Here is a 23,961-nt window from a genome sequence, read left to right on the forward strand (position 1 = left end):
CAGTTCCTTACTAAAATCTCCTGATTCTATGACCTGGGTTCAAAGCCAGCTCTACTACTTATTAGCAAGATGACCTCAGGCGAGTCCCTCCACCTTCCTGGGCCTCAGTTTCCTCCTCTGTAAAATGAGACTTGGCAGCAGCTCCATTGTCCTGTCCCCCATCCGGCCCCGGCCAGCCCTTGGCTGGGGACACCCCGTTGACAGGCCCTCGGACTTAGTTTTAGTGCACGGGTCCCGCAGGCCGCCCGCTGCCCCGAGAGCTCGGGGGATGGGGGGGGGGGGGGGGGACAGCGCCACGCAGCCCAGCCCGAGCCGCCGCCTCCTGCGCTCCTCCTCCTGCCCGGCCCGGCCCGGCCCGCCAGCCCTCCCTGCTGCAGCGCCCCGAATTGAGCCATGCTCGGCCGCCAGACTTCTTGCCGCCCCCTCCCCCTCGTCCCCCTCGTCCCCCTCCTCCTCTTCCTGGCCTCCCCCGCCACTCCGGGGCCCAAGGAGAGTGACTTCTACAACTTCAAGGTGGTCAATATCAGGGGCAAATGGGTGTCCCTGGAGAAGTACCGCGGCTCGGTAAGTGCGTGGGGCACCGGGGCGTTCACCATCCGCCCCCACCCCCATCCCCACCCCTCACACTCCCAACTCTCCCTGGCCCCTGGCTTCAGGCCCCATCTCCGAGGGGCCCAGGTTGGCTCTGCGACAGGGGCATGACTCTGTAGGGCCCGGGCCCAGCCCCAGGATCCAGACAGGATGAAGGGGACTGGGGGGGAGGGGGGGAAGGAGGGGGGGATGGGCGCGCCTCTCGAGAGGCTGGAATCCGGCTCGGATTTCCCCCCAAAGCGATAGAGCTGCTTAGAGCCCTGGCCTCCTGAACTCTTCTCCGCTAACTGCCCGGCCCTCTCCCACCGGCCTCCCTTGGCCGGCCAGCAGCCGTGGAGTCTACGTGGCACGCCCCCGCCCCGGGAAGGGATTCAGCCCCATTCCCACCCCCAGAGTTTCCAAGCGGGTTAAAGACGGAGGATGTAAGGAAAAGGGCCATCAGGCCTCATTCCGTCACAGTCTTGGTCCCCGGGGGCGGGCCTAGGTGCTGTCCCTCTCTGAACCTCAGTTTCTACATCTGTCAAATAGAGGTGCCGCTCCCTGTCCCACCACTCTGGTTCACAAGGTTACTGGGTGAATGCAGAAAGACACGAGTTTGTGCCAAGACTGCATCCTCCCGTTAGTGGGTAGATCACTGAGCTGGAAACCAGGAGACCAGCTTTGGCAGAGACGGAGCTGGTTCTCTGGTCCAGTCGTTTTTCCTCTCTCACAGCCTTCGTTTCTTCATTTGGACAATAGGAAAAACCTCACTGGGTTGTCCTGGATGTAAGTGGGCTTGCACTGGGCATCCAGGACCCTGGCAGCAGGTGAGGATGCCCAGGTGGGCACCAGAAAGAGCTGATGTTGCTCTTAAACTCCAGGCTGGAGGGACCCTCCAAAGCCAGATAGTCTGGGCCTGGGACCTACTGGAGCAAGAGTCCTTCTATACAGGGGGGAACAACTGTCGCCCAGCCTCTTAGGAAAGCCACAGAAGGACAGCTCTGGGTGGAAGGAAGTCTTTCCTGATATCCCGCCTAAATCGGTGGGGCAGCTTCACTGCTCTGGGGCCCAGCGGAACTAGTCTAATCCCCCAGATGTAGTGGAAGAAGAGAGATGAGCTTGGAATCAGGAGGAACTTGGCGTTGGAATCCTGGCTTAGACTGGGCTGTGTGACCTCCTAACCCAATCTGGTCTAAATCAATCCAATTTGACAAGTACTGTACCAGGCACTTTGCTAGTTGCTGAGCATACAAAGACAAAACCAAACATTACCTGCCCACATGAAGCTTATATTCTACTGGCCACATGGGAGGTGGGGAGAGATAGAATATGTAGCCCAGTCGTTAGAAGCATCTGAGCTGGGAGAGACAGTCACTATCGAGAAGACAGCTTGTTCACTGAGCCTTGGTAAAAGCCACCTAGTACCTGCCTGCAGGGAGCTTGCATACATAAATAAATATGAAATCTATACAAAGTAAATTCTGAATAATTGGGGGGAGAAAACTAGAAAATGAGGGGATGGAGAGAAGCCTCGTGTAGGAGGCAGGGTGGAAAAGCACAAGAGTAAAAGAACCTGGGTTCAAGTCCCATGCCTGACATTTCTGTGGGACTGGGCAAGGCAAGTAACCTCCCTGGGTCTCCAGCTGTCAAATGAGGGGATCGGATGAGGGGCAATTTGGGTCTATTTCAAAAAGGGTACATCTTCCAGGAATAAGGAGGTGATCTCTCACTGTCCCATCTCTGGTCCCACACTACATTTTTGTGATATTGATAAGCTAGAGGGCCACCAGGGTGGGCAAGTGTCCTGGGTTGAAGGAACATGATGTGCCTAGCTTGATGAAAAGACTAGTTTCCTAACCATTATGGCTTTGAAGGGAAGTTAAATGGAGGAAGGGTTATATGTGTTTCAAATAGCTCCAGAAAGCAGAACCAAAAGCTTGAGACAGGAAGAACTTCTGAACGGAGCTGTCCCAAGTGGAATGTGCCACTGCTTGGATACCTCCTGACAGGGATTTCTCTCCCATTATAATGTATCCCATCATAAGTCTAAATGGCCACCAAGGTCGTTTCTAACTCTCAACTTCCATGACTCAGTGACTTCTGAATGCCCTTCCCTTTCTAAGAAAAAGTATTGACATCCCAAAATATTAAAGTCCCAAGGGAACTTAAATACCACCTCTCTCATCCTTCTCAGTTTGGCAGAGGTAGAAGCTGAGGTCCAGAGGGGTGGTGGCTTTGGGCAAATGAATGACAAACTTGGACCCAGGTCAACTAGAATCTAGCTCTGAGGCCCGTGGTCTTTCCAAGATGCTATGATAGGTCAATTCAATACCATTTCATTAAATTGGTTTCAACATTTATTCTCACCTGCTCAATACTACCTTTGCTACCAGAATGGGGTCATCTTGCACAAAGCATCCCATCCTCCCCCTCTGTGTCTTTGCATGGATTGTCCACCCGTACCATCCCCTCTCACCTCTGTCTACACTGTAAGTTTCTTGAAGACAGGGATTGTTTGGCTTTGGGCTTTACATTCCAAGGACTCAGCATGGTGCCTGACACAATGTAGATGCCTGGTCAATGCTTTTTCTTTCATTCATTCATATATCCATTCATTCTTTCAAGTCTTCTTGAAGTCATAGCCTACTTCAAGTCATAGTCTGCCATGTGCTAGGTGCTGGGGATGCAGGGAAAAGGAAGGCTAGGCAGAGAGAAGGCAAAACAACTGAAGCCTTGTCGGGCAGTTCCCATGCTAGAAGCTGTGCTCTACTCCTGCCTGGTTAGGTAACTGCTGCTGGAGGACCCCATGGCCAGCTGCCCCAGTCCTGGGCCAAATCTTAGAGGGGGCAAAGTTGATCTAGTGTCCTGCCCTGGGTTGTTCCCCTTTGCTTTCTTCCCCATTTCGGAGGCTCAGAGATCCTCTGGGGAAGCAGTATAGTAGAGAAGAAAGGATGCTGGTTTTGGATTCGTGGAACCTGGGTTCAGATCCTGCCAGGATGTAACTAACCTTGAGTAAGTCACTGCCTCTCAGGGAGTCGCAGTTTTTTCATCTGTAAATGAGAGGACTGTAATAAATGGCCTCTGGGGTTCCCTCCAGTTCTAGAGCTAAGAACTTGGTCCAACCCATACTTGAACAAGAATCTCCACCATGAAATCCCCAGCCAACCAACAAGCATTTGTATGAGTGACAGGCGGAGTGCTAGCATCAGGGACAGAAATACCAACAATGAAACATTGCTAATTTCAAGGAGTTACATTTTAATGGGATAGACAAGGACATTGATAGCTATATACAGAATAAACATATAGAGAGAATGAATACAAATAATTACAAAGTAATTAAGTCCAAGATAATTTGGGAGGGAAAGCACTAGCTTTCAGTCAACATACATTTAACTAAGTGCTTGGGAAACAAGGAAAAACAGCTCAGCTCCTGCCCTCAAGGAGTCCAAATTCAAATGGAAGAGACAACATGTAACTAACTAGGTACATACAAGATCTAGCCAATGTCAATGGAAGTTAATCTCAGAAGATAATAGCTTTGAGCTGAGTCTTGAAGGAAGTCAGGGAAGCTAAAAGGGGAAAGTGATGGGCCAGAGCATTAAAGGCTTTGAGGATGACCAGTACAAAGGCAGAGATTGGAAATGAAGAGTCCTGTGTGAGGGACAACAATGAGGCCAAGGTGATTGGATGGCAGAATACAGAGAGGGGGAGTGGAAGGGGAAGTGTAAAGGTAGGAAGGACCTTAAAAATTGAACAGAGGACTTTACATTTGATCCTGGAGGTAATTGAGAGCCCCTACAGGTTACTGAATAAGGGGCAGGGGGTGACACAATCAGATCTACGCTTTAGGAAAAATCTCTGGCAGCTTCCTGGAGGATGGATTTTAGTAGAAACTTGGCAGCAGGAAAACAGTTGAAGGTTGCTGCACTAGGTGACAAGGATCTGAGCTAGGGTCATGGTTGTATGAGTGGGGACAAGATGTACATGAGAGATGTTGGGAATGTAGAAAGGAAAAGACTGGACAATGGATTTGTGGAATGACTGCATGTAAAGAGGTGAGATGATGCAAGCCTGGGTGATTGGGAAGATGGTGGCGCCCCCAATAGTAATAAAGAAGCTGGGAAGAGAGGAGATAATGACTTCTGTTTTGGACATGTTGAATTTGAGATGTCTACAGGACATCCGGTTTAGAGAAAACCTTGGGTGAACATTGCTACAAAATCTTAGAGAGGAGAAGGCGATTGTCAGCGTCAGTGGCTGTAGAGAAGCCAAGAAGGATGAGAACTCAGAAAAGGTCATGAAATTTGGCAATTAAGGGATCATTGGTAACCTTGGGGAGAGCACTTACAGTTGAATGATGATATCAGAAGACAGCTTGCAGGAGATATAGAAGAGGAAATGGAGGCATCAAATATAGACCCTTTTCTCAAAGAGTCTTCCTTCAAAGAGAAGCCAGGAGATCAAGTAATGAGTCCGATAAGATAGGTTGGGGCCAGGTTGTGTTGGGCTTTAAAAGCTAAACTTTATTCTTTATACTTTATTCTAGAGGCAATAGAATTGCTTTTGAGAGTACCATGGTCAGATCTGCACTTGAGGGAAAATTACTTTGTCAGCAGTACGTAGGGTATACTGGAGTGGAGAGAGCTTTGAGGCAGGAAGACCAATTAGGAAGCTGTTGTAATAATCTAGGTGAGTGGTTCTGGAGGCCTGAACTAAAGTGGCAGCTGTGTGAATAGAAAGAAGGGGACATATGTGAGAGATGTGAGGATTGGAATGGCATCCAGCCATTCTTGGATGCTCCTTATGAGAGGGACCCCAGCCCCTCCTGAGGCAGACCATTCTTTGTTTGGGAAGCTCTGACTATTACAAAGCCTTATCCTACTCTTCTGTTCCTGTACTTCCTCTCTTGCCTCCTCCTCCTCCCTTATGTATTCTCATAACTTTCACCTGGTCATTTCAGTGTTTGAATCTGACAAGGGGATCCTAGGGGAGAGAGAAAGGAATGAATGACTAAAAGTGAAATTTAAGACATGGCAGCATCTGGATGGTGGAGATAATTTGGAAGATGAACAGAGCCTTCCCAGTGCTCCTTCAGTCATACTTGGTTTTTAAAAGACTTATTTAGGTCCCCATCCTTCCAGGTCCTCAATGATTGAAGAGGATTCTGGCCTAGGAGTGGTCATATTTTTGTCTTCTTGGCAATAGGTGATTTTCAAAATCCAGTCCCATTCAAGGGGATGCATAAATTGGACCTTGCAACCCTCTGTCATCTGAAATGCAGACCCTATGAAACTTCACAAGCCTTTATAGTTGGAAATGGGCCTTAGGACTCATTAGATCCAACCTGTATCTAAAGAATTAAACCTTATTATAACATCCCCAAGTGTTCATCTAGTCTCTGCTTTAAGACCTCCAGTAAGGAAGATCTCTACTTCACAGGACCCATTCCACTTTCAAAAGGTTTCCCTGTCATCAAATTTAAATTTGATTCTTTGCAATTTCTACCCTCTGCTCCTTTGGAGGTCAGGCAGACCAAATTTCATCCATTCCCCCTTCATTCATTAGCCCTTCAAATGCTTGAAGAAAGCTATCACCTTCCCCCTGAGTTTTCTCCAGGTTAAACAGTCCAAGTTCCTTCAACTGATCCCCAAGTGGCTGTGGAATCCTATCTGTCCTATCTCTGAACCCTTTGAAATCTTCTGTCCTCTGATTAAAATCGATGCACATGTCAACTCTACCCAGATCTCCTCTCCATCTTTATCACAAATTCTAAGATGGAGTGGTCACTTCCTACCATCTCCCACTTAGTTCCTGTCATTTCTACCCCAGCAACCAATTCCCCTTTGTTGGTGAGAATCAGAGACAGTAGAGAAATTTCCTTCACTGGTGTCTTCACCGTTGGAAGGATGATATTATTATTTATTAAGTCAAGAAAAAGAGCTCCAGCAGATGTCTGGATAACTGAAGTTATCCATCTTATTTATCATGCCTTTATGCTAGATCTATGGTCTGTTTCCCAAAGATCTCAGTTATTTCTTCTTTCTGCTTGTGGGCCATAATATATTCAACCAATCTTACAATTTCTATTTCTTCCTTTGTTGATCTCTCCCAAATACTCTCTGTCATGTTTTCCTTTTTGGTTCCTAGATTTCCTCATAAGTACATCTTCTTAATATTTCCATATATATGCATACATTATATATATGTGATATTAGATTTTCTCAATATATAATATTACAAAAGGCTTTTTATGTATTCTGTACCTTTGTAATGAGACATACCTATAGTCTAATGATGGGTGCCATTTAGCCAAGTCTCAGTAATACCAGTGATACCGATACTTTATGCCACTGTATGCTATTTACATATATATGTATGTATCTAAGGCTATAGGTTTTATTGCTGACTCTTTTTAAAAATTTATCACCTGTGAACTGCTTGTGTCTCTACTGATATTTCTCTAGGTACATTGTAGCTATTTTGCACAATATCTAGTTTAGTGGACTTCTCTCCTCCCTCTGTCCTTTTCATTTCAATTAGAATTATAACACTCCAGGCAAATAGATTCTTATCACTCCGTGGTGGGTGTACTTCATCCCTGGCCAGGAGCCTGTCACTTTAGTATTTTAAGCTATAGTCCAAATTCCAAATCCCCTTCTCAGACACCACATTTTGAACCAGTTGTTTGTGTTTCAAATTTGACTTTCTCATTGGAAGCCCTTGCTTTCTATCACAGAAAAAATGATGAAAATACTACCTGTACTCCTAAAATCTTATTTCTTGCCTGAGCTTTCATCATTTTTAGCAATGCTTTCAAGACTTTCTCAAAATATCATTTGTGCCAATAAGTATCACCAGGCATAGGAGATAATAGTCCTCTGGTTTAACAAGCCTTCTAAAGTTTTCTGTCACGTCTTGAATACATACCAAGGGAAGGAAGCAGACCTCTCTATTTTTGTGACTGAGTTAACAAATGGTTGCCTATGTACCCCTCAGCAGGAAGTTGCTAACTGCCAGTCCCCTATTTTTACTCAGACCCTTTCTGAATGGTGGTAGCTGGGCATTACTTGAATGATGCCTTCCAGTTCAGAGGGTTCAGGTTTTTTCTCTTCAGGAAGTAGTACCTCATGCCTGTTACTGAGCTCCAAGTGTCCTTCTCCTTTCCTTTCTGCACTGTGTCACATTCTCCTACCCTCCAGCCTCCTGACACAGATCAAGATGCCTATCTACCTCTTCAGACTTAGCCAAGGGAGAAATGGAACTACCAGTCCGTGCAAATTACACCTTGTTCTCTATACCTCCTGGGAGTGAGATGCCCAGTTTTTGGTTTTTCTTGTTGGTAGATCCCCTGGAAAAATTTTTTCAAACTGTGGGGAATTTTTGTATTAGCTTTATCTACCCTGTTTACAACTCATACATCCTAGTCATTTACATTCCATCTCCCCCATTAGAATGTGACTTCCTTGAGGTGGCGACTGTTTCTATCTTTATTTGTATCCTCAGCTCTCAGCATATGGCTTGACACATAATGAACAATAAATGCTTGCTGATTGGCTGGCTTCTCAATGTGTTCAGATCTTCTTACCTCCATGGCATGTTTCTACCTTGTCAGTACCTTGACATCCATGACCAACTTCTCTTCCTTTATCTTACTATCTTCTTATCTCATTTGACTAACTTGTTTTCCTTGTTTCCTTAAGGTTCTTCTCCTTATGTACTAGCTCATCCCTTCTTTCTTCAATCCTCCTTCAGCTTGGGTTCTCAGATTCAAAGAATCTCAGTGTTGGAAGGGACCTCAGAGGTCATCTGGCCCAACTCATACTTGACCAAAAATCCCTTTTACAACATATGTGACATATGGTCATTTGGTGTCCATTTGAACACCTTCCATGAGAAGAAATACGTGATCTCCCAAAGCACACTGATTCTCTTTTAGCTCTCATTGACATTTTCCTAACATATAGCCTAATTTGTATCTCTACAACTTGCATCCAGCACTTGTCGATTTGCCCTCTGGTGCCACGCAGAACAAGTCTGATCCTGCTTTCATAAAAATCCTTCAGGTAGTTAAAGCCCCCTACCACATTTCCCCTTGGAGCTCCTCCTCTACGGCCTAAACATTCTCAGTTCTTTCAGACATTCTGTGAAAACATGTTCTTGACTCTTTTCCCCACTGTGTGTGCCTTATTCTAAATGTACTACAATTTATCTATGTCTATGTCTTTCTTCAATATGGTGCCCAGAACTGAACACAATACTCTGGAAGCAGCCTGCTCTCTAGTCCTTCTCCTTTAAATCCAATTTATTTTGCTCCTTCTTGTCAGATGTTTTTGCTTGAAGTCTTCTCTTCATTGAGCTCAAGGTCAGATTCCTCCCAGTTCAAGGTCAAGTCCATCTCCTTCAGCTCAAGTCTGTCTCCTTCACTCCTAGTTCTTATCCTTCTTCAGCTCAACCCTCACCAACTCAGCTTGAGTCTTATCTTCTTCTCATCCTCCTTCAACCTCTCATGTCTTCCCAAATTTGCTTTCCCCAAACTCTGTATCTGGCCCTTTTCACAATTCTCACCCTGCCACAGGAGAATATCTGGGCATCTTGCCATCTGCCCTGCCACTGACCCTTTTCACCTCACTGGGAGCAGCCACCTTTGGGCCTTGAACTCCAGAGACCATGCCCCACCTTCGAATCTGCATTGGGACTCTGCCCCGAGGCTGAGCTGCTGTGATTGGTGAGTGACTGAATGAATGAAAACTCACCTAACTCACTCTATCTAGCCAGCCCCAACTTGGCTCCACATTTCATCCGGCCACAGGAAGCCAAGACCTACCCAAGAGGCTTGTTCTCATCTGCCCGGCAACTGTTCTAAACATAACCCTGCTTCCTCCCCTCACCCTTCACACTCCTGGATTTCTGCATCTTACTCAGGGGACACACCGGCACAATAGAAAAGAATCAGAGAATTTGAGTTTAAATCCTGCCTGGTCCTAGTTTTCTCATCTGTAAAATGAGGTGGTTGGATTAGATGGTTTCTAATGCTCCTTCTAGCCTTGGATCTATGATCTGATCCTGGGCTCTGGAATCAGAGCAGTATTGCAACTGCCTATGGAAGGGCATGACAGCAACTGTCCTGAAGTTCTTCTGGTCATCCAGTGACCCAATAGACCATAGCTCCTTCCTGGCTCCCCTCCCAGATAGATATTGTTTCCCCCTAGTAGATACTCAGTGAGGTCAGGGAGGGCCTCAATTTTGTCTCTGCACTCCCAGTGTTGAGCACAGTGCACATTGTAATCACTTAATAAATCCTCATCCATCCATCCACTCACCCATCCATCCATCCATCCATCCACACACCCATCCATCCGTCCATCCATCCATCCATCCATCCATCCATCCATCCATCCATCCATCCCCTGATCCCTCCAAGTCTCCTTCTCTCTCAGATCAAACCCTTCTCCTGTCCTCTCTCTTAATCTTCTCCAACCAAAGCCCGAAGTGGGAAGCTCTTCTTCACAGTGAGCTAAAAATCTGCTTTTCTCTAATTCTCCTCCCCTCCCCCTTGCTCCTAGTTCTGCTCTCTGGGGCCAAGCAGAATAAGTCAAATCCCTTTTCCACGTGACAGCCTTCCAGATACTTGCAAGCAGTGACCATGCCCTTCCCCCACACCTACCCTGTCCAGCCTTAAGTCTTCTTCAGGCTAAACATTCCCCATGCTTTCATCTTATTCTGTTCTCCAAACCATCTTTGTTGCCCTCTTCTAGACATTCCAGCTTATTAATGATCCCTTCGAAATTGCAACTCTCAAAATTGTACACAATATGCCAAATGTGGTCTGACCAGGTCAGAGAATTGAAGGGCTATCAACTGCCTCATTCTGGATACTGTACTTCAATGAATGTAGCCTAAAATCCCCTAAGCTGCCTTGGCTGCTGTGTCTCATCGATGACTCATCTGGAGCTTGCAATCCAGGAAACCTTTAGGTCTTATTCACATGAATTGCTTTCTAGCCATGTCTCCTCTGTACTCAGGCAGCTGCTTTCTTTAATTCAGGGATAAGATTCTTATATTCACTCTGCCTCTAAGACATGGGACCTCCCTCGGACAACCTAGTACAGAAATGCTGTGTACAATAATTCTTACTTTCTCCAGCATCTTCTATTTATTTGCCTTCCCTTTAACTGAAGAATACCTCCAGTGACAAGGAATTTATTTATCAACGTGTCAAGAAGCATTGATTAAGCACTTGGGATGTGCCCGGCCCTGTGCTAAGTGTTGTGGACAAAGAAAGACAAAAACATTGTTCCTCCCCTCGTGGAGCTTACTTTCTAATGGAGGAGACAACTTGTAAATAGCTAGGTCTACACATTAGATCCATATGTATACATATATATGCTGTATAAACATGTATGTATATATGTAGATAGAGACATAGATATAATGTAAATGAAAGGGAATCTTGGAGAAGGCATTAATAATGGGGGAGAGGAACTATCAGAGATTTCTTGCTGAAGGTGAGCTTTGAGCTGAGTCTTAAAGGAAGCCAGGGAAACTAAGAGACAGGGTTAAGGAGGACAAACATTGAAGGCAGGGGGAACAGTCAGCACAAAGGTACAGAGTCAAGAGATCTAGGGGAACATCAGTTAGGTCAGTATGGCTGGAGTGAAGTAAAGTATAAAAAAATTGGAAAGGTAGAAAGGGACAAGGTTGTGAAGAGCTTTAAATACCAAATAGACAAGTTTGTTTGGAAGTCCCCGGAGTTTTCTGAGTAAGGAAGAAGGGTTAACATGGTCACACCTACAGTTTAGAAAAATGACTGGCTGATGAGTTGAGGAGGGGTTGGGGTGGGGAGAAATTTGAGGTAGGTAGACAAATAGTAAGTCTACTATAAGAGTCTAGTTATGAAGGGATGAAGGTGGCTGTGTCAGAGAAAAGAATATCTATGAAGGATGCCGGAGTTGAAATGACAAGACCTAGCCACAGATTGACTGGGTGGGATGAGTGTAAGTGAGGAGTTGAGGGGGACACTGAGGCTGTGAGCCTGAGTGATTGGGACGATGGTGGTGCCATCTATGATAATGGGGAAATTGAGAAGGTGGTGAGGGTCTTGGGGAAAAGATAATGAAGTCTGTTTCAGACATGTTGAATTTGTGATGATTGTAATGCATCCAGTTTGAGATTTTGAAAAGGCAGTTGTTGATGTGGGACTATAGCCCAGGAGACAGACTAGGGTTAGATATGCAGGTCTGGTAAGTATTTATTTGCATGGAGGTGATAATTGAGCCTATGGAAGTTGATGAGATCACCCAGAGAGATACTATGGAGGGAGAAGAGAAAATGGCCTAGGACACATCCATGAATTAACCCATGGTTAGTACGCATGACCTGGATGCAGAGAGGAAGTCTAGGAATGAGCAGGTAGAAAGAGAGCCAGTATTGAGCGTAAACAGTTTTCATGAGTAGTATAGCTGAGAAAGTGGGGAGAAATATTGGATGATAGCTTGTGGGGATGGTTGGATCACGTCAGGGTTTTTTTAAAGCTAGTGGCAGCGGGATGAAGGGGCTACATGGGCATGCTGTACAAGGAGAAATAGAAGATAAGTGAGAGTGAGGGTGATGAAAAAGGCAAGATAGGATGGGATAGGATCACCTGTGCATGTAGAGGAGTTTGCCTTGACCCAGAGAAGGACCACTTCCTCATGAGAAAAAGGGGTGAAGAAAGAGTCAATGGTGGAAAGCATCTGGGTGATGTGAGATGAGGAGTAGGGGAGAAGAGGGAACTCTCAACAAAAGGCCTCAATTCATTAAGTATGAAGCTTGTTCTTGAGCTGAAATCCTGACTATCTAGAGCACAAGACTGAATCTAAGATGGTGAAATCAAATGGGAATAAATGTAAAGTCCTATGCTTGAGTTAAAAAAAATCAATTTTATACATACAGGATGAGGGAGGCAATGTTAAATAATAGTTTGCTTTTTTAGGAAAAGATCTAGGGGTTTTAGTGGACCAGAAGCTCAAAAAGACTCAGCAGTGTTGTTGATAATGTTATTCAGGGCTGCATTAAGTAAGGAAGCAATTTTCTGCCGTGATCATGCCGCATCTAGAGTGTTGTGTTTGGTTCTGAGCATCAGATTTTAGGAAGGACATTGATAAGATTGAAAGTGCCCAGAAGAGAGCAGCCAGGATGGTGGAGGCCTTTGAGATGACCTCATGTATGGATCAGGTGAAGAAAATGGGGAAATTGAGTCTGCAGAAGATAAAACCCAGAGGAGACATGATCACCATCATCAAGTATTGGAAAGATTACTGTGTGGAACAAGGATTCGATTTGTCCTCTTTCACCTCAGAGAGTCCAATTCCTGGGAAAATTTTAGGACCGATCATTAGAGAGGTGGTTGGTGACCATCTGGAAAAGATAATAGTGATCCCAAAGAGCCAGCTTGGTTTCATCCAGAACAGGTCATGCCAGACTACTTCACTTACATTTTGACAGGATTTCTCAACTGGTAAATGAGGGGAATATTGTGACTGGAGGTTGTAGCAAAGCCTTTGGTAAAGTATCTTGTGCTGTTCTGGGGAAATACAGCCATGTGTGCTGTGTTCTTGGAGAGCAGAACCAGGAGCAATGGGGGAGGGGAGAGAAGAAGAGGCAGGTTTCGCTCCCTGGGAGGACAAGAGAGGGACGTACTGGCCGCGAGTGAAATGACCCGGCCCCTCCCCCTCTTGGAGGTCTTCAAGCAGAGGCTGGTCGACTTCTTGCTGGCTGTGGCAGACTGCTTTTGGGTGTGGGTTGGATTTCATGGCCATGGAGATCCTTTCCAACTTGGAAATACTGTGAATGGCTTTTCCTCAGAGAGATCTTTCTTTTTCTTCATGCCCATTCAATTCGGTGCTGGGTTCCCACTCTTTCCCAGCCCCCCTTACTTTGAGCATCCTGGCCTTTCTGTAGCTCAGCCTCTTCAGCTCCCATGGCCTCTGTCTGCCCAGGATCATTCTCACCTTAGACAGCCTCCCCACCCCCACTCCACCCCCACATGCAGCTCCACAAGCAGCTCCACGGATTGGGCTCCAGGTGCCAGGATTTTCCATTTGGAACAAGGGTCTCTGGAGGGGAGTAGTGATCCCCCAGCAGCTGCTCCCTCTCAGGTCCCATGCAGGCACATCTCTGTCACCTCCCTTCCCTCCCAACAACAAAAAAAGGAGGGGGGAGGGCATTCTCAGGATGGGAAAGGAGCCAGTGAAGCCGTGCTCTGCCTAGCATCTCTATTCCTTGTTGGAACAGGAAAATAAACAGCATGTTAATGAAATCTGCAGATGTTGCTAAGTTGGGAATAGTTACAGACATCCCTGAGGATAGAACAGGAATGCAAATGGACCTTGAGAGGTTAGTCCCAGGCAGAGCACTGGTTTGTTAGCTGCAGATGTAGCAGAAAGGATCTAGGGCTGGGAGACTGGAAACAGCCTGGCTCCTGATCCCCATATTGCTTCCTGATTAGTGTGTGACTGTAGGCAAACCACCTTAGCAATAGAGGGGAAGATAGATGGATGGATGGATGGATGGATTGATGGATGGATGGATGAATGAACGAACAGAAAGGTACATGGATGGACAGATGGATGGACAGATGGATGATGGATAGATGGATAGACAGATAGATGGATGGATGGGTGGATGGATGGATGGATGATGAATGGATGATGGATATAGATCAGTGAATAGATAGAGCATTTAATAAGTGATTGCTATGTGTTAGGCACTGTGCTAAGCCCTGGGGTTACAAATATAAGCAAGCAAGACTGTCCTTGTCTTCAAGAAGCTTACCTTTTAGTGAGAGAAAACAACACAAAGGAGAGTTGGCAAATGAAGAGGGGGAGAAAGAAAATCTATGGCAGGTGAAGAAGGAGTCCAGGGTGAGTGACTTGAACATGGCTAGGGTCCTTCCTAACATGGTTGTCCTTGAAGAGAATCATCGGTCAGAAGAAGAGAGTTTTGGGGGGTTGTCTCAGGTTACCCTGGGTGTCAATGAGGTGGGTGAGGAAGAGAAAGAGGAGTCTGGAGAAAGAAAGTCCAGGAGTGAGTGCTGACCTTCAGCAGAGGCAGTATCATGCATAGTGGAGTACTGGACATGATGTCAGGAAGACTTTGGTTCAAATCTCCAAATCCTACTTTTACCACTTACTGAGTCATGTGTGACTGACCATGAACAAGTCAACATTCTGAACCTCAGTTTCTTTATCTGTAAAATTATGGAGTTTGATTAGATGGTCTTTAAATCTTTCTAGATCAAGGTCTATAATACTCTTCTGAAAAAATAGGGAGCACAGAGAAAGATGGCATGTCACAAAAAGTCAGAGCTGAAAGACACCTTAGAAAGAAAAGGAACAAGCATTTATTTAGCACCTACTGTATGCCAAGCACCATGCTAAGTGCTTTCCAAATATCATCCCATTTGATCCTCACAATAACCGTTGGAGGGAGACACTATTATAATCCTCATTTCATAGTTGAGGAAATTGAGGCAGACAGAGGTAAGTAATGCACAAGGACACACGGTACATGGAGGCTGAATTTGAATTCAGGTCCTGCTGACCCCAGGGCTTCCACCTAGCTCCCCCATTCACTATGCTTTTTGACTTCTAAACATGGCATGTACTTTGTATTGTTCATTTGGCATTTAATACTGTATTGCCTTGTGTCTTTCCTTGTACAGTGATATCACTGTTTAACATCTCCTGTGTGAAGGTCTTGTCTGACCAGACTGTAGGTTCCTTTGAGGCAGGAGGTGTGTCATTCCTGCATCTGTCTCCTGCCTCACTGAGCTGTATGTATAGAAGAGGTACTCACTCTATAAATAATGAATGAAGGCAGCATCTGAGAGGCTATGTGGGGACAGAGCCCTATTCTCCTCCCATCCATCTGCTCAGTGTGCATCCATCCTGAGCATTAAAGTGCCAGCTATGACCCAAAGTTGCTTCCTTTTGGACACATCCTTATAGAGCACCATTTCCTGTGTACTGGACTAAACACTGGAGCTCCACAGAGAAAGAGGACTCAGCCCTGCCCTCAAGGAGTTTACAACCTAGTAGCAGAGCAAGATGTAATTATGGTAGGAAGATAAGAGAGAACAGTGTGGAAGAGAGGGCTGAGCCTGATGAGATAGGGACTGGGTGAAAAGAGAACCAAAGACTTCATGAAGAGAGCAACATCTAAATTGGGTATTGAAGGAAAGTCTCTTTGAAGTCTACTTTTTCCACTCAACTCTTCTTCATCACAGCATGGGACAGTAGAAAAAGCACCAAGTTGGAAGTCTAAGAACCTGGGTTCAAATCCCAGTTCATCCTGCTTCTTAGGTGGAGGACCTTGGGAAATCTGCTTCACCTCTCTAGACTTGTTTCCTGATTTGGCAGCTGCACAATGACTAGGTGGCATTGGAGGTCCTGAGCAAGCTCAGAGGCTATGGTTCTCTGAGCTAGAATCCCCATCAATCGCTCCCTTTCTTGTCCACTCTGTCTGTAGACTTTTCTGCAGCTTCTGTCACTTACTTTGAGCATATATGAAGTTTCATTGTTCAATTTTATAGGATTCAGTACTGGAAGAGATCTTAGTGGTCATCATCTAGCTGCATTTTACCGAACTGAAATTCCCCAAAAGGAAAGCAACTTCCTGAAGATTGTAACAGTAGCAAAGTGGTCACGTCAGCCTGGTACCCAAGGCTACTAACTCCAAAGCCTGTGCCCTTTCCACAACACAATAGCTCCATGACTAGAGTGTAAGTGTGTCTTCTTCTTCTTCCTTGTCTTCCACAGCCTCAACAACTCTGGGTACAGAGGGATCATCCAATAAAGACTTAGAGAAACACAGAATATTTATTTACAGGGAAGTGGGAGCTGAGATATCACAATTTTCTCCTCTGAAAAACAAGGGAGATGGACCAAGTGATATGTAAGGTAGTTAGGTGGCACAGTGAATAGAACGCTGGCCCTGGAATCAAAAAGACCTGAGTTCAAATCCAGCCTCAGATACTTACTGTGTAACCCTGGGCAAGTCACTTAACCCTGTTTGCCTCTGTTTCCTCATCTACAAAATGAGCTAGAGAAGGGAGTGGCAAACTACTCCAGTATCTTTGCCAAGAAAACCCCAAATAGGGTCACAAAGAGTCAGACATGACTGAGATGACTGAACAACAACAGCCGCATTGGATTTAGAGTCAGGAAGATGGGTTCAAAGCCTACTTCAGACCCTTACTAGCTCCGTGAGCCTCATCCCTGCACCTCATTGTCCTCATCTATAAAATGAGAATCTTCTCCCAGCTCAAGATAGATGATATAATGAGCCTATGAGTTCAGGGGAGGAGAGATCAATGAAGGCAGAGGGAGGGGGATCAGGGAAGTCTTCATGTAGGAGGTGCTCTATGACTCACTTCTTAACAGGTAGGCAGGATTTGGATAGGTAGAGAAGACAAAGCAGGTTTGTGGGTCTTCATGTAGCTGGGGATTAGTGGGAAATTAACAGGTTGAGTAAGAATCAGCCCACCAGGTAGAGGAAAGGGAAAGAATATGGTTGCAGCATGTCTCCCCACTCCTGAGAGTAGAAGAAAAATGATTCAGTTGTTCCATAAATCCACTAAGGTAATAGATCTATTAGATTAGACAAGAGAAGGTGACCAGAGTCCAGCAGCAGCCAGTCCAAACCCATTTATAAAGTAGAAAGTCCTGAATACATCAAGGAAGGTAAAACATGGGTACTAGTGACCAGAGAGTTGTCATGGGCAAAGAATCAGCATTAGCTAGTGTCTTTCTGTGTGGACAGTATCTATGCTTGCTTCTCTTCTCAATGATCACCATGTAGCTGTATGTACCACCTCAAGCTCCATGCTGTGGCATGTTGGGGTTTTATTGGTGAAAGGTTTTGTTGTTGTTGTTGTTTCGCCAGTGCTAGGATACAGGTTCTTGTTTCTTCCTTGGGACCATAGCCCGCCTGGTCTACCAGGTATGAGCTACATCTGTTTTTCCCACAAGTCCAAGATTACAAATTCTTCTTGCCCATCTGTGATCCATGGGAGGCTGCTGAGAACTCCATGGATACAGTCCAGGATAGAGATGATCCTTTCACAGCAAAGTCTGATGGAAAGTGGGGTGGATGTGTTACAAAGCAGGTAATCCTAGTTGCTTGGCCATGAGGTCACCAAGCCATTTGACTGCAGAGGGTCTAGGTCATCTTAGTCCATGAGTTTCATGAAGAGTCTGTCTGTGTGCAGGTTTCCGGTAGCTAGCCAAACCTCATCTGCTACTCACAAGATCTCCCTAGGGGTGCAATGTCAATTGGCTCCCTGATCAATGTGATCATTGTCCTGGGTGATATCCAACTCCCCAAGGCATCTGGGACTGAGTCAGTTGGGACACAGTTCAGCTAGAATTGCCTGCCATAAGAAAATGATGTGAGAGACATCCACATCTTGATGATGCCTACCTATTTGTCTGTCTTTACAGTGACTCTCTGGCTTTGGACCACTGTTTATGCCTCTTGTCTTGTTGCTGGGATTGGGTTACCCCATGATCTCTGACATGGATCACCTGGAGAACAAAAAGAATTGTTTGAAAGCTGGGGATTTGGGACTGTTTGGCATTTCATAGACTCAGGGTTGGAATTCTCTGCCTCCCAAGGCAGCCTGTCCCATTTTTGGATGGTTCTTGTTGTTAGGAAGTTTTTCCTTCCATTGATCCTAATTCTGCCTCTCTGCAGCGCCCATTCTTTCTTGGCTCACAACTTGGATGAAGCTCTCCTTCCCCAGGAGGGTTCATTCTCTGGGTCCTGCCTAATTAGCCCCTAATCACCCACATTTGACCATATTGATGTCACACCCAAACTAAAACAAGTTACATTCGGCCCTTGGGCTGTGGGGGCCAGAACCACTTGCCCCTTGCCAGTTCTTTATCTCTGGGTTCCAGGGAAATCGATCTCTCAGCTCTAGTTGGCGCAGACCTCTGAAGAACTGGCGAGGCTCCGGGGGAGATTTTTGTAGCCTTGTAGGAAGTAGAGAGTGGTTCCGGAAGCGGGTGGAGACAGCTGCCCTGCCTCCCAGAAGCACAATGAGTCCCCCAGATCTTTTTACCGGGTGAACAGAGGACCTCCCAGTCTTTCTGGCCCAATTCAAGCTGTTTATAGATCTTCATCCCTGGGGACGCCCACAGCTGGGGCCAAGGTGGCCTTTCTTATATCCCGGCTGGCAAAGCAGACTGCCCGGTGGGCCAGCCTCAAGCTCATGGGAAAAAGCCCCTGATTGGCCCATGTGCTGAGGCTCCCCAAGGAGCCCAAGGCAGTTCTTGACCCCTCCCATCTATCCAAAATTGGCAACTACCAGATTTTCTGGCTCACACAATGTAGACTCTTCCAGCTCCTTCTGGACCCTCAATCAGGACTTGTCCTGGAATACTCATTCCCTCTAAGATTGGTTTTTGAAAGGGTTGGCTCTGCCCATCTGCACTGTATGATCCCAGGGCAGGTAGCCACAAACCTACCCATACTTGGTTGGCAAGGTGGCCACATCCTATCCTGTCTTTGGTCATGGCCAAGCTGTGAGGAATCCGCCAGTGTTCCCCTGGCTCTCCCTCTGAGAATCCAGTGTGCTCCAAGGGAAGGCTGATCTACCCCTGCCACGAAGGCCTCAAGTGCTACTCAAGTCCTAGGACATCTATGGACCACCCTGCCTCCCCCCTTTCCCTAAATGTCTCTCTTCTTGGTCATCAGAGGCAGTGTGATATGGTAGATGAAGCATTGGTTCTGTAGTCAGAGAACCTGGGTTCAAATTCTACCATTAATTATACTGCCTGTGTAACCTGGGCAAATCCCTTCACCTCCCTGGGCCTCAGTTTATTCAGCTGTAAAATGAAAAATTTTTGACAAGATGGCCTCTGAGGTTTGTTCTAGCTCTGGATCTAGGATGCTGATATTCCTTACCATCAAAATTCAGCTTCCAAACCACTAGGTTTGGAAGCCAAAAAAGCGAGTGTGACCTTGGACTGCATGAAGAGGCAGAGTTTCCAGGAATAAGGAGGAGAAAGTCCTGCTGTCCAGGTTACTGACTAAGATTCTATCTTGATGTGCATCGGTGGAAGGAGATTTCTCACCAGGAGTTCCTCACATCAGTAAAATCACAGGTCTGAACCCCCACCTCCTCCCCCCTTGCAGTTGTCTCTCCATTAAACCCGATCTGGTTCAGTTCTGGGCACCATAGTTTAGAAAACACACCGATGAGCTGCCGAGTGTTTAGAGCAGAGCGACGTGATGGTGAAGAGCCCCTGAGATTGTGCCAGGCTGGAATTTGTGAAGGAACTGGGAGATGTTTAGCCTGGAGAGGAGAAAACTGGAGGCGGGGGAGGGGAGAACAACACATTATCGATGACACAAGTATTTGAAGGACTGTCTGTCATGTTAAAACAGAATTAGCCTTGCTCTGTTTGGCCCCAGGGAACAAAACCAGACGTAATGCGGAGGGTGGGGGAGGGGAGAGTTGCAAAGAGGCTAATTTAGGTTTAATATAAAGAGAGACTCATTGAGGAGGAGAGCTGGTCCAGAGTGGGATGGGCAGCCTCCCGATGTAGCGAGCTCTGCTCACTGGAGGTCTTTGGTCAAAGGCTCGTTGATCCGTGGGCTGTGCATGTTGTGTTGGAGGAGGGTTCTTTTGGGGGTAATGGAGTTGGAGTCCATGTCCTTGAGGACTCTCTGCCTCTGTGAATCTCCAGCCAATCCAGGAATCTCTTCTAATAACACAAGCCATTCACTCACCCCTAAGACGCCCTCTACCTGAATGATGATTTCCATTCCCAGTTTCTCCCTGTTCTCCCCTGACACCCTGCAGTCCCTGGGTGAGTTAGACTCCAGTTTACAGCGTGCCTTGCGGCCAGCCAAAGGTTTATACAAACCGGAGGCCAACTGCCATCTCACCCCTGTCAGCCTTAGGTGTTGGGGATCGGGTCTGGCTGCTTTCCTGAACCGTATGTACCAATAAATCTTCCTAGAAACAGCCAGGTTATTGTGGCTGAGGCAGAGCACTGCCCGGCTGGCCTCTCTGGGGGGAGGGATGTACAACGTTGCCAGGAAAGGCTCGGGAACTGGTTGGAGGTTGACCCTCCTTCAGAAACAGGAATGGTGCCAGTTTGGAGGCCAGACAACTGGTGGAGGCGGGGAGCAGATCTGGTGGGTCCGCCTGGAGCTGAGGGGCTGCTTGGTGGAGGGAGACACAGTATGCTGGAGGTTCTTGAGTTGGCAGATCCTCAGGGACTGGATTCTGATTTCCTTGACTGTGTGTTTGCCCCAGGGTGGTGGTGTTCCTGAATGTGGAAGGCAGTAGCTCTCACCCTGTTAAGAAAGAGCAGCTAGGGTGATCTGCTGTTGGTTGGTAGGATGGGCAGTCTAAAGGGGATCTAGATTCCTAAGGTCTCTCTTGATTCCTCCCAGCTCCTACTGCTCCCACTCCATCACCTTGTATTTGTTTTCTGTCTACCTGTAGATGTCTCTGTGTGTGTGTTGTCTCTCCCAACAGAATATAAGCTCCCTGAGGACAGGGAGTGCTTTACCTTTGTCTTTGTACCCCCAAACCTAGCACAAAGCTTGTCATGTAATAGACTACTTAATAAATGCTTGCTGACTGATAGACTGACGATCAACATGGATGGTATTGGAGTGTTGGGTGCTCTTAAGGCACTGGCTGTCTACCTTAGGGGAGGTGCCCTTGTTCATAGGTAGCTCTTTCTCTCACATAGGCTAGTCTTTCTCCCCTAGGGTCAACTTCTGTGAGACTTATGGGAGTGGGAGGCATGGGGAGGGGGGGCGGGGGGGAAGAGAAGCCTGTGAGGATAGTTTCCCACTGCAACCCTGGAGGCTCCAACATTTACTATGAGTGTTTATTAGAGTAGATCAAGACAGGACCAAGATGGGATAAGAGGCAGTATTATTCTAGACTTGGAGACAGGAAGGCCTGGGTTCAAATCCTGCCTTGGATACTTATTTAGCTTGGACAAGTTAGTTCACTTCTCTGGGCCTCAGTTCCCTCATCTGTAAAATGAGGGGACTACACTCTCACGTCTTTTCCGATACCTATGGTTGTCATGTAAGTTCACAGAAAGTCCCCTCCCTTTGATGTCCCATAGAATGCCTTAGAACATTTCACAAGTGGATGACAAATACTGTCAGATTTGGAAGTTTAGGAGTGAAGTAATGGTAATTCTTTGAAAAATCATGGTGCTGATGGGGTTGGCACTCATGTGGGAGTCACCCTTGTAGTGTATCCTCCACCCTGTGTGGGTCTGCTCCTACTCCCCATGGAATTCCATCTTCCCTCTCTCAATCTGGCATTTCTCCAGATTGGCTTCACATCAGTATTGGCGGACGTGCTGGAGGATGACCCAGACCAATTTGTTGGGCTAGGTGGGGTCCTGAGAGTAGATTTAACAGTAACAAAGTTTTATTATGTGTCTGCTATCTGTTAGGTTCGTATAAAGAGAGGAAGATGAAGAGCATCCTGACCCTTGTCTTCAAGAAGCTTGTATTCAGGGTGGGGGTGTGGAAGCAGGAGATGACACGCAAATATAATACAGGGTACATTGTGATGAAGACAAAGGAGATCCACGCAAAGGGCTGCAGAAACATTGAAGAAGAAAGATGAGACTATCTCCCCCTTGGGCTGTCAGGTCTTGAAAGATTGCGTTGTGTGTCCCCTACAAAAGTCCACTACCCCCTGAGGCAGCCCATTTCACCTTAGGATGATCTGAATGGTTGGGAAGTTCCTCTTGACATTGAGCCCCTTGACCTCACTTTCCTCCATTGCTTCTAATTCTGCCATTTGGGACCAAACCACAAGGCTAATCCTCTTCCTGCCCAACAGCCTTTGTAATACTTGAAGACAGCTACCATGTTCCCTGAATCACCTCTCTTCCAGACTAACATACCCAATTCCTTTAGCCAGTCACTATGGGTGTAGGAGGGGAATGAGCACCAGAGCCATAGCTAATGTTTTTTGTTTCAGAGACAAACTTCACAAAAAGAACCAGGCACAAAGAGCATGAAAAACACCCTCAAAACAACTTTTAAAGAAAAATTAATTTGGGGTGGGGAGACAAAACCCTCAGGACACCTGACTAGAGATCTAGGAGCACATGAGGAGGCCCCAGTGGTGACAAGGATGGGTAGAGCTCACCTCAACACCACAGTTGAGTCATGGTCACTTCCCAGTTTAACATAAAATTCTTGCTGTCTGTGTACTCACATCAATCATTTTTATAGATTCCAAAGAAGTATAAATGCTGCCAGTGCCCTATGGATTTTGATGCTCTAGGAAAACACTCCAGTCCCTCCATCCTAGTTACCACTTTGGTCTTCAGTTTCTTATATGGTGTTCAGGGCACTGATGGGGATAGAACCCTAACTTCATGCTAGTAAGTTGAAGGGGTCAGGACACCTTGCAAGGGTGTCAAATAGTTCTGCCATCATCTGAAATAGGGGGTGAGTTTGTTTAGATTTGGGGTATAAGACCAGATTTTCCTGTCCTATTCAATCTAGAAGGAAGCTGCCAGTGTGTGTCAGGGATTTGTGAGGGAAGGAGGGGAGAGTGACAGGTATGGAGATAGTCATTTTGACCAGGAGTAAAGTAGAAAGAGTATAGTCCAAGCAGAGTGACCTGCTGAATTCAGAGAGCAAGAGAGTAACCCATCCAGAAATCCATGACAGTAGGACAAGGAAGTATGGGCTGAGTGCAGAGCAAGATCAGAGAAATTGTCTCACAATAGATCACCCCTAGGCAGCTCACAGCTTCTTCATTGCACCCAGGAGAAGAGAGAGCACAGAGCTAAAGGCTCCCACAAGGGTAAAGTTGGATAACGGTGTGAGCAAAGGTGTAGAGAAGAGAATGGATCTGACTTGTTGAAATGCGTTCATTACTTTTCTTTGCTCCCTGTCTTTACCAGGGAGCCTCATTTGCATATGTGTCTTTGAAATAATGGAGCACAGTGGCTCTGCTTGATTCAATTCATTTCAACAAATAGGTGTTTGCTAAGTATAAGACACCATACTAGGCACTAGAGATTCAAAGACAAAAATGAGACCATCCCTGCCCTCTAGATACTTATATTCCAATGGAGGAATATGATATTCTTACATATAAAGAGATACAAAGGATGTACAAAGAAATTTAAAGTCATTTTTGGGCACTAGAGAACAACAATAACTAACAAGGAGAGGCTTTGTCAAGGGGTTGGCACCTGAGCTGAGCTTTGAAGGAAGCTATGGATTTTCAGAGGTAGAAGTGAGGAAGGAGTTTACTCCAAGCATGGGAAAGAGCCTGAGCAAATGCATAGAGGTAGGGATGTCATGGATGGGGAACAGTTACTCTGCCAATCTCAT

At 46.3% G+C, this 23,961-nt stretch overlaps 1 protein-coding gene across 1 annotated transcript in view; it reads left to right on the forward strand.

Annotated features, from left to right (window-relative positions):
• The first annotated feature begins 314 nt into the window (after nucleotides 1-314).
• GPX7 (glutathione peroxidase 7) overlaps nucleotides 315-23,961 on the forward strand; it is a 45,280-nt gene continuing 21,633 nt past the window's right edge. Inside the window, exon 1 of the mRNA XM_072649473.1 lies at nucleotides 315-564. Coding sequence (XP_072505574.1) covers nucleotides 394-564 — 171 coding nt within the window. The 5' untranslated portion in view covers nucleotides 315-393. The remainder of the gene's footprint in view (nucleotides 565-23,961) is intronic.

Source organism: Notamacropus eugenii, chromosome 2 (genome assembly GCF_028372415.1).
Source record: "Notamacropus eugenii isolate mMacEug1 chromosome 2, mMacEug1.pri_v2, whole genome shotgun sequence".
NCBI lineage: Eukaryota > Metazoa > Chordata > Mammalia > Diprotodontia > Macropodidae > Notamacropus > Notamacropus eugenii.